This window comes from Oncorhynchus gorbuscha, linkage group LG26, assembly GCF_021184085.1.
Source record: "Oncorhynchus gorbuscha isolate QuinsamMale2020 ecotype Even-year linkage group LG26, OgorEven_v1.0, whole genome shotgun sequence".
Lineage (NCBI taxonomy): Eukaryota > Metazoa > Chordata > Actinopteri > Salmoniformes > Salmonidae > Oncorhynchus > Oncorhynchus gorbuscha.
This window is the reverse complement of record NC_060198.1, coordinates 40,152,093-40,162,584: the sequence shown is the minus strand read 5'-3', so window position 1 is coordinate 40,162,584 and position 10,492 is coordinate 40,152,093. Positions and strand designations below refer to the sequence as shown.

Genomic DNA, 10,492 nt, shown 5'->3' with positions numbered 1-10,492 from the left:
GAAATAAAAGTGTTCATGGAGAGAGGATCAGCCACTATCTCTGCTGAAGACCATAGGGTATTGCCAAACTACGCTCCAAGCAGTAACGAAATCATGCCTGTGCCAAAGAAAGCAGGTAAGGGTTCATGATCTACTCTGTGAGCTTGCATGTGTACATTATGTAATTGAAAGCGGACCAAAACCCTCTCCTCCTCAGTTGAACAGATTTTTAAAGCAAATGTAATAACCATTCAATCAGTATTACATTAATATAACATTTTATTGGATTTCCCAATAAATTATAGAAATGACCATTTTTAATGTATATTTCACATTTTCAGAAATTAGCATTCATATTTAATATTCACATTCTCATGAATACATGTTTTGTGTTTTGTTGTGTTATAAATGGTTTTACTTTATCAAACACCAGGCAAATAATGAATCATTTTGGATTGTTTTACTTTATGGACATTGTATTGTTATCTCTCAAATGATTCATTGTAGTTTGTCAGTAACTCAACTAAATAATAAATAGGAAATCATTTCATTATCATTGGGTCATTTTTTATAATACTTTTGAGATGAAATTGTACCTAGTGAATAGGGAAATTAGGATTATTGTGGCTGATGTATTTCTGAAAATCAAGTTATTCAAGTTCTTATGCCTTCCTCTCACTGAAAACTATATCCAAATATGGAGTAAGTCCAGTGTGCAATGAGGCCAGTGCCTCCAGGCTTTTCTGGTCCGCAGGATTAAGAAACGAGTTGTTGTTTTAAGTTAACAAAAGAACCGACAGCCATTTCACTGTGTCATACTCAAACACACGTTTTAGCACTGGTGTATTGGGCATGGTGGAGTCTATATGTAGGCTATGGGGCACGGTGGAGTCTATATGTAGGCTATGGGGCATGGTGGAGTCTATATGTAGGCTATGGGGCATGGTGGAGTCTATATGTAGGCTATGGGGCATGGTGGAGTCTATATGTAGGCTATGGGGCATGGTGGAGTCTATATGTAGGCTATGGGGCATGGTGGAGTCTATATGTAGGCTATGGGGCATGGTGGAGTCTATATGTAGGCTATGGGGCACGGTGGAGTCTATATGTAGGCTATGGGGCATGGTGGACTCTATATGTAGGCTATGGAACACGGTGGAGTCTATATGTAGGCTATGGGGCACGGTGGACTCTATATGTAGGCTATGGGGCACGGTGGAGTCTATATGTAGGCTATGGGGCACGGTGGAGTCTATATGTAGGCTATGGGGCACGGTGGAGTCTATATGTAGGCTATGGGGCACGGTGGAGTCTATATGTAGGCTATGGGGCACGGTGGAGTCTATATGTAGGCTATGGGGCACGTTGGAGTCTATATGTAGGCTATGGGGCACGGTGGAGTCTATATGTAGGCTATGGGGCATGGTGGAGTCTATATGTAGGCTATGGGGCATAGTGGAGTCCATATGTAGGCTACTGTGTGTACTATGATATTCACACCCTACTTCTTACGGTAGAATTTCTGTGCAGGTTCACTTTTATAAGAGTGTTGTTCAATTACGGTTAAACTACTTGGAATCTTAAGTGTTAACTACTGTTTTGGCATATGGACTTTATTATAAGGCTAGCTAAGGAGAGAGACAGACAGACAAAAAAACTACAGACAGAGAGAGAGAGAGAGAGAGACAGACAGACAGGCAGACAGTGCTCATCGCTGGGTGTTTATTATGAATGTATGATGTTGATAACATGTTGTTTATTGACCACCAGTTACAAGCTCTATCTTGTTCCTTTGACAGGCCCACTTTGCCAAGTACCTCTCTCCGCCTGTCTTGCTTCCAAATCTCTCCCCCATCTCATCAATCATCAAACTGTTTCCCCCTCTTCTGACATCACCTCTCCAGACTACAATGTTCCCACCGGATCAAATCCATTCTTCAGCAGTCAGCTCTCACACAGCCTCACTGGCCCGTTGGCCATGTCAGGTCTCACATCTCATGTCTGTCTGTCACTTTGCTCCATGAAACTAACCTCTCTGAATGCTGCCAAGGATTCCATCCACTTTTTTTCTATATTTCTCATCCTCTTTCTCCCTCTCCAGTTTCCACTCTGTGCTTCTCCATATATCCCTCTGTCCATCCAACCCTGCTATGGATCCTTCACATGTATCCAGCCCAGTGTGGCCTCAATGTCCCATCACTCCCTATCACTGCCATCCTCTGGCTCCCATGGTAATGAAGTGTGAAGTCATGGACAGTAACTCAAGTACCTGGCTGTGAAACACAAAGTTTATTCATGGCTGTTTGATTCTGTGAAAATCTGACCGCTGAGGTACATATCTGATTGCTTCAGTTCTGACTCATGAAGAATTATATCTCTTCAGATTACCAGATTTAAATGTAGACAGTTGCATTGCTTTTCATGACAATGTACTGCTAAACATTGATTATTACAAAGTCAATTGGAGCTAGGTATTCACGGGTCCAGGTGGACCCGATATACCCGATTTCGGACCAGGGCCTGATCGGGTTCGGGTCTGAAATTCTAACTTGTCCCTCAGGTCCGGGTTGGGTCCTGTTTGATCGTACCCAGCCACGGCTCTGCATAGCCTCTTGCATATTTATTTTACGCTAATAAGGATAATTTATTGACTTATAGAAGGCCTAGTCAACATATACTGTAAAAAGACCTATTTGTTAACCAGAAGAACAACTTGGCTGACAAACATATTTTTTTTTGTCACTCGGACCAGTTAGGATACGGGTTGGGTCCAGGTTTTCCTTGGGTCCATTCTGGTCCTGGTCCAACTTTATAGACCAGTGAAGACCTCACATTTCATCTCATGTTGAGAACCTCCCAATGACTTTCTCCTTTTTCAAGAATGCTGTCCTGTTGGTTTGTACATCTTTCAGTCAATGCTTTTTCCATCCATCTCCATTTCATCATCGGCATGGAACACAGCAAGGGTTTTTTAGACACTTCATAACAGAGGGCAAAGGGATGGTTCTGAGCTTTGGCCAGCTCCCTTCACCTCTCTCCGTCACATCTCGTGATCTCCCTATCAGTGGAGATCCCGCTGTTCCCGAACCCGATCCGGGCAGAGAGCTCCATCTCTTCCAGGGGGGTTGAGCAGACCACCGACGAGCACATCCAACATAAGCAGCTTCTTTTCTACCATGTCAGAGGGTCATTGTCCTGGCCTCTGAAAGGCATCTAAAGATGTCCTCAACATGGCCGACTGGCTTTCCTCCAGTTACCAGGGAGGAGTATTCATTTCATTCTCAGATTAGCTTCTGTCCATCCGCAGCACACCTATCATATGTCCTGAATATCGTTGTTACTGTGAATAAAAATCATACTCATCTTCAAAAACATCTCTAGAAATTGACAAATGTTGGTTAAATGGACAAACTTTTCTAAGATCAGAAGAAATCAAATGCTGTCCCCAATATTGTTGGACTTCCATTCCAATCCTTCCCCTGCCAATTAAATCCTATGATTTCACAATTAGATTTATGGTTCAATGGATTCCAATGCATTTGACCCATATGTTTGACATTTTCTGCCACTGTCTCTATGTGCCTGAACATTCATTCACCTGTTTTCTCTTTCTTTAAATGTCTCTCTGTGTCAACTCATCAATCTCTCTGAGTATCTGTTTATCCATCTGTCAATCTGTCCAGGGCTTTGCTGGTGACCCCACTGAGAGCAGCAGGGTATCTGGCTGGGCTTATCCTCCACAGGGGAGCCAGAGCCCACTCATATCCCCCCCACCCCCGCCGGGCCCCGCTCATAATAACCAGCCAGGGTGATATCTCACTCCATGGTGACTCTGGATGTTTTCTGGATGTCATTAAGCTTTCAGAACCTTTCCCTTTTTGAAAACAAAATCAAAAAACCTGTTTTTGCTTTGTCATTATGGGGTATTCTGTGTAGATTGATGAGGGGAAAACTCATTTTACTCATTTTGCCAAGATGGCGGAGAGAAACAATTGGCTGTTTGACAGCTAATTACCTGCAATTCTATACATTTTTCCATAGGGTGGAGAGAAATGTTTGCAGGTTTTATGATATCTGAGTGAGACTGACTAACAAAATCAATGGGGGCCCCCAAGCCGATAATTCGACCGTGATTACTAAGTAGCTAGCTGACCGCTAGACTAATTTGCCAATATACAAATGTTTTGCTGACATGGGCTAATTGAGTGACTATCAGGGTCTGACATAACAAGAGAAAAACTGCTGATGCACAACCAAATACACCTTGTGTATTCTGCTATTCTAACTTGCAACAGTAAGGCTTATTACATTTTTGGGGGGAGCCGCCGATTGCCCATCCCCTCTTTAAAATGTATATTTAAATCTCTCTACCCTCGTGATGATTCTCCTGAATCCCTTGGTGACACCCTCCATCAATGTCTTACTTTTGCCATCTACTAACTATCCTTGATTATCCCATTAGCCGAGTCTTGCTATCTTTCTCTGTGTCCCTCCCTCTCCCATCGCTCTGTCCCTATAAGGGAGGATTCTGGGAGAGTATGGGGAGGGATGATAGATTAAGTGACCTGTCATCAACCCCTTTCCTTCCTACTGCCCACGTCCCGACTCCAGAGATCAGATGTCCTTCTCCCTTTCTGTCTTGCCTGATCATTACTTCTACTTGTTGTTCAGCACAGTATACATTATATGCATGCCTTTCTGTCAAAGTCATTTAAATCTCTTTGGGGCAGTGTGCAGCTGTTCAGTCTTCAGGACACATACAGTGGAGTGTAAGTCACAAACATGGAAGCTTTATTGGAAAGACCAGTGGATCAGAGTTCAGCCAACCACGATGGGAAATTGTTGAAATACATCATAACCTCATCATAACTGGGCATACAGTAATGTGGCAGCTTCTGTGGTACACATGCTTCAAGCAAGGAAGACAGTGAGGTTCTCAGCCTTATTCTTCCTTTGCTCATCCTCCCAGTTTCGCTTGGCCTCCGCTGATGTTGTAACAAGCTCACATTTTTCCTCATGGTCATCATCCTGTCGGCTCCCTCTGCGCCAATGGGCAGACACATCGCAAAAACTGGAGAGTTAGGTTTCCCTCAGACAGGTGCCAGCATGGACTGTCCTGCGCAAAAGAGCTGGGCTAAAAGGACAGACAGGCCAATCCTTCCAGCAATGTGTTGGCAGTTGATCACCTGTGCTCTAAAAAGTAATCCATTGGTGTTAGCAAAGGCCCTGGCTTCCTGCAATGGTGCTGACTGTCAGGAAGAACCATTAAGACATATCGCTCACGCTCTCTGCTATCCCCTTCATCACTGAAAGCTTGCTATCCAGCGACATCCTCAAAAACACATTTAGGGCATTTGAGAGCATGTTGGCATCGCAATGGATGTAGAAAAGAAATGGAAACGCTCACTCTGTACCTAGTTCTCACGTGGGTGGGTGTGTAGACGTACACATGCATACCGGTATCCTATGTGTGCATGTGTGTGTTATGTAAAGGAGAAAATACCCATATTAGTTCCTCCAGGATTTTGGAATTCTGCGATTCTGCAAATTTGCAAATTTGACCAATCACCACACTATTACTGTATAAAACAGTCAAATCACAGCAATATTACTGCATAAAACTGTTCAATGACCACACTACAAAAAGAAGGTTTGAAATTCTTACCAATCCCAAAACTTTTACCACAAACAATGGTTCAATCAAGCCACATAACAAATCCCGCTATGCCCTCAGACGACCCATCAAACAGGCAAAGCGTCAATACAGGACTTTTATGCTCGCTTCGAGGCAAGTAACACTGAAGCATGCATGAGAGCACCAGCTGTTCCAGACGACTGTGATCACGCTCTCTGTAGCCGATGTGAGCAAGACCTTTAAACAGGTGGCCAGACGGATTACCAGGACATGTACTCAAGGCATGCGCGGACCAACTGGCAAGTGTCTTCACTGACATCTTCATTCTCTCCCTGACTGAGTCTGTAATACCTACATGTTTCAAACAGACCACTATAGTCCCTGTGCCCAAGAAAGCGAAGGTAACCTGCCTAAATGATTACCGCCCCGTAGCACTCATGTAGGTAGCTAGTGCTTTGAAAAGCTGGTCATGGGTCACATCAACACCATCGGAAACCCTAGACCCACTCCAATCCACATACCTCCCCAACAGATTCACAGATGACGCAATCTCAATCGCACTCCACACTGCCCTTTCTCACCTGGACAAAAGGAACGCCTATGTGAGAATGCTGTTCATTGACAACAGCTCAGCATTCAACACCATAGTGCCCACAAAGCTCATCACTAAGCTAAGGAACCTGGGAATAAACTGCAACTGGATCCTGGACTTCCTGACGGGCCGCCCCCAACGATGAGAGAGTCTATAGGGAAGAGGTCAGAGACCTGGCAGTGTGGTGTCAGGACAACACCCTCTCCCTCAATGTGAGCAAGACAGAGGAGCTGATCATGGACTATAGGAAAAGGAGGGCCGAACAGGCCCCCATTAACATAGACGAGCTGAAGTGGAGCAGGTCGAGAGTTTCAAGTTCCTGGTCATGGTCTAAAAACATCAAGGCAGTTGTGAAGAGGGTATGACAACACCTTTTCCCCCTAAGGAGAATGAAAAGATTTGTCATGGGTCCCCAGATCCTCAAAAAGTTCTACAGCTGCACCAACGAGAGCATCCTGACGGGTTGCATCACCGCCTGGTATGACAACTGCTCGGCATCTGACCGTAAGGTGCTACAGAAGGTAGTGCGTACGGCCCAGTACATCACTGGGGCTAAGCTTCCTGACATCCAGGCCCTATATACAGTGGGGCAAAAAAGTATTTAGTCAGCCACCAATTGTGCATGTTCTCCCACTTAAAAAGATGAGAGAGGCCTGTGATTTTCATCATAGGTACACTTCAACTACGACAGACAAAATTAGAAAAGAAAATGTGCACCCATGGTGCACCCATGACCAGCTCTGAAACCAGATTGCATTGCGGAGAAGGTATGGTGGGATTCGAAATGGTCAGTAATCTGTTTGTTAACTTGGCTTTCGAAGACCTTAGAAAGACAGGGTAGGATAGATATAGGTCTGTAGCAGTTTGGGTCTAGAGTGTCACCCCCTTTTAAGAGGGGGATGACCGCGGCAGCTTTTCAATCTTTGGGACTCTCAGACGATACGAAAGAGAGGTTGAACAGGCTAGTAATAGGGGTGATCTGAAACGAGATGGAAGACTGTGAAAAATCAAGTAATTTGAGCTAATGTCGCCCATAGACGAAAGGAGACTGACGGACGGTGACAGTCCGAGTGGAAACAGCAATAGCACCCAGTTTTCTGAGAAAGTGGGATGACAAATGAATGGACAGGAGGGAAAAATGGAGATGAAACAACATCTAGAGTACTTTAGCAGCAGAGACAATCATGCTGTCAGTGGCGTGAAATTAACGTCCATCACACACAACTTGTAATCATATAACGGCCTGACCCCTGGTGTCAGTGGCTGTGATGTGTGTCCTTAGCGGATGTAGAGCCGTAATCCAAACCTGGGCTGGTTGGGTAAACTACATTAATCAGTGCTAAGAAAAAAGACTCAGAATAGCACACACTCCCCAAAGTGATATATGGCATAAAGGCAAATAGTGGGAGGGAGGGGGGATGAAGACAGAGAGTGGCAGGAGCAGGGAGATAGAGGCAAGGGAAGGAGAGATGAAGAGAAGGAAGGGAGAGAAGGAATCATGGACAGTAAACTGCAGCTAGTACAACCTCTACAAACTGCAGCTAGCACAACCTCTACAAACTGCAGCTAGCACAACCTCTACAAACTGCAGCTAGCACAACCTCTACAAACTGCACATAGCACAACCTCTACAATCTGCAACAAGCACAACCTCCTCAAACTGCAACAAGCACAACCTCTGCAAATGCACAGTAAATAAATACATAACAATCTGACACAAGATAATGTTCTACCTGGGAAACATAATTCATTTTTGCCTTTTTTTCTGTAGGAAGAAAATCCCAGGCAGCTCCTGCAGGTATGATTTCTGTAATACTGCATGTATAAGTACTGAAAAGCCTTTGTAAATCCTGACTAACGATGGCATCCCAGGAATTACATTAGACCGGTGGTGTAATTCAAACTGGATTATCTCATCAGTATACCTTTAATGGATTTCACACTTTATCTCTCTCTCCACATAACAGAGGTGCCGCCGGTGTACGAGCCCAATATTCATGATCCCACCACCAGGGCTGACCTCATGAAATGTAAGGCCATGTAATTGGCTCTTTATCACTTTGGGTCTCACTCTCTGTAATGCATTTGATACCAAATCCTGCTTGCCCACAGCCTATACAATGTTGAAATGCACAATTAGGACCTGGCTTACAGTACATCCACTTTACTGCCTACACACAAGAGATTGTACATATCGCAATAATATCACAGTACTCATCTGACCTTATATGTTCTCCGACCCCTTCTTCTCATCCATATTCATCCAACCACTCAACTCAATTCCTCTCTCTTTACCCCATCGTTTCTTTTTCTCCCCTCAGACTGGATCCCCCTCTCCCTGGATGACAAAACGGCCCAGAAGCTGCTGTGGATATCCGAGAGCAACCTCAAGGTGTCGCGTATGTCAGAGGAGGTGTGTCCATACCCCATGAGACCGGAGAGATATGAGCATTCGCCACAGGTTGGTCTGCCATCCTCAGTTACAGGGCACACATCATAGTGCCATTGTGTAACTAAAGTGTGCCTACTGTTTTGGAGATGCCATCAGTGCATGCCTGGCTCTAAGACATCTCTAATCTACCCTTTCTACTATCCACTCTCTACTCTGTGCAGGTGCTGTGTAAGGAGGGTCTGTTGGGGCAGAGAGGGTACTGGGAGGTGGACTATGGCGGCTGGGTGGTGATTGGGGCAGTGTACGAGAGCATGGGCCGGAAGGATGGGCCATGTGGGCTGGGGGAGAACGAAAGCTCATGGGGTGCGGGCTGGGCCGGCTCCTGCTACCAAGTCTGGCACAACGGGGAGAACGTGGAGGTCGGGCTCCCTTTGTGCAACACCATGAGCATATACCTGGACCAGCCCGCTGGCATCATCAAGTTCTTCATCGTGGAAGGAGAAGGGGAGGCGGAGAAGGCGGTGCGACTGATACACAAGTTCAAAACTGACCTCAAAGAGAAGATTCTGCCTTGTTTCTGGGTTGGCAGTAAATCCTTCTGTTGGATCCAGAAGAAAGAGGGTCAGTAACAAGAAGGGTGTAGGAAAGGAGATATGGAATAACAGGTCAGGGAATTTGTAAGAGAGGGAGGTAAAGTGAACGAGAAGATATATGTTTCTAATATTTGGAGCACAATTACTGGTGTCAGAATGCAGAATTGAAGCAGAGAATAATGGAATCTTCACAACATGAAATCAGTTGTAATCTGTTCACATCATGTCTATGGTTTTAAGTGTTGCTGTTATCCCACTGTTGCACGAGGGCAACATACATGTGAATTGCTAGGTTATATTATAATATTTAGAATGACAATTATATTGATTATGACTATTTATTTGTACCGTCAGTCGTTTTTGTTACAGCACTAGTTTGTTAGTGTTAAAGTAGGGTGTGTAGTTTAAATTCATAGCTTGTATCATTTTATATCTGATTGAACCATGGTCATGTATGAATAAATACAACTGTGTAAACAATAGAGTTCAACTATTTACACTGACAAATATATATGAATGCAACATGCAACAATTTTACTGAGTTACAGTTCATATAAGGAAACCATTCCATTGAAATAAACTCATTAGGCCCTAATCTATGGATTTCACATGACTGGGAAAACAGATATGCATCCGTTGGTCAGATACCTTTAAAAAAAGTTAGGGAAGTGTATCAGACAGTATCTGGTGTGACCACCATTTGCCCCATGCAGCGCAACACAATCTCCTTCGCATAGAGTTGATCAGGCTGTTGATTGTGGCCTGTGGAATGTTGTCCCAATCCTCTCCAATGTCTGTGCAAAGTTGCAGGATATTGGCAGGAACTGGAACACGCTGTCGTTCACGATCCAGAGCATCCCAAACATAATCAATGGGTGACATGTCTGGTGAGTATGCAGACCATGGAAAACCTGGTACATTTTCAGCTTCCAGGAATTGTTTACAGATCTTTGCGACATGGGGCCATGCATTATCATGCTGAAACATGGCTGTGGATGAATGGCACGACAATGGACCTCAGGGTTTCATCACAGTATCTGTTTTCAAATTGCCCTAGATAAAATGCAATTGTGTTCGTTGTCCATAGCTTATGCCTGCCCATACAATAACCCCACCATGAGGCACTCTGTTCACAACGTTGCCATCAGCTCATCCACATGACGCCATACACAGTCTGCCATCTTCGATATCGGGATTCATCCGTGAAGAGCATAATTCTCCTGCGTGCCAGTGGCCGTTGAAGGTTAGCATTTACCTACTTTAGTCAGTCAGGTCATGACCCGGGTGAGAATGAAGCACGC

At 44.5% G+C, this 10,492-nt stretch overlaps 1 protein-coding gene across 1 annotated transcript; it reads left to right on the top strand.

The window, feature by feature from the left end:
• LOC124016497 (tripartite motif-containing protein 16-like) lies at nucleotides 1-9,671 on the top strand. The gene is made up of 5 exons (XM_046332066.1): nucleotides 1-115; nucleotides 7,978-8,004; nucleotides 8,174-8,236; nucleotides 8,528-8,667; nucleotides 8,820-9,671. The coding sequence occupies exons 1-5, from the start codon at nucleotides 16-18 to the stop codon at nucleotides 9,225-9,227; spliced, it is 738 nt and encodes a 245-aa protein (XP_046188022.1). The 5' UTR covers nucleotides 1-15; the 3' UTR covers nucleotides 9,228-9,671.
• Nucleotides 9,672-10,492: the final 821 nt, after the last annotated feature.

Excerpts from the sequence above, each read along its gene's own strand:
- LOC124016497 (XM_046332066.1), top strand. The coding sequence starts at position 16 with ATGGAGAGAGGATCAGCCACTATCTCTGCTGAAGACCATAGGGTATTG. Across the intron at positions 8,237-8,527 it reads CAGGGCTGACCTCATGAAAT|ACTGGATCCCCCTCTCCCTG; the intron begins GTAAGGCCATGT and ends TTCTCCCCTCAG. Across the intron at positions 8,668-8,819 it reads GATATGAGCATTCGCCACAG|GTGCTGTGTAAGGAGGGTCT; the intron begins GTTGGTCTGCCA and ends TACTCTGTGCAG.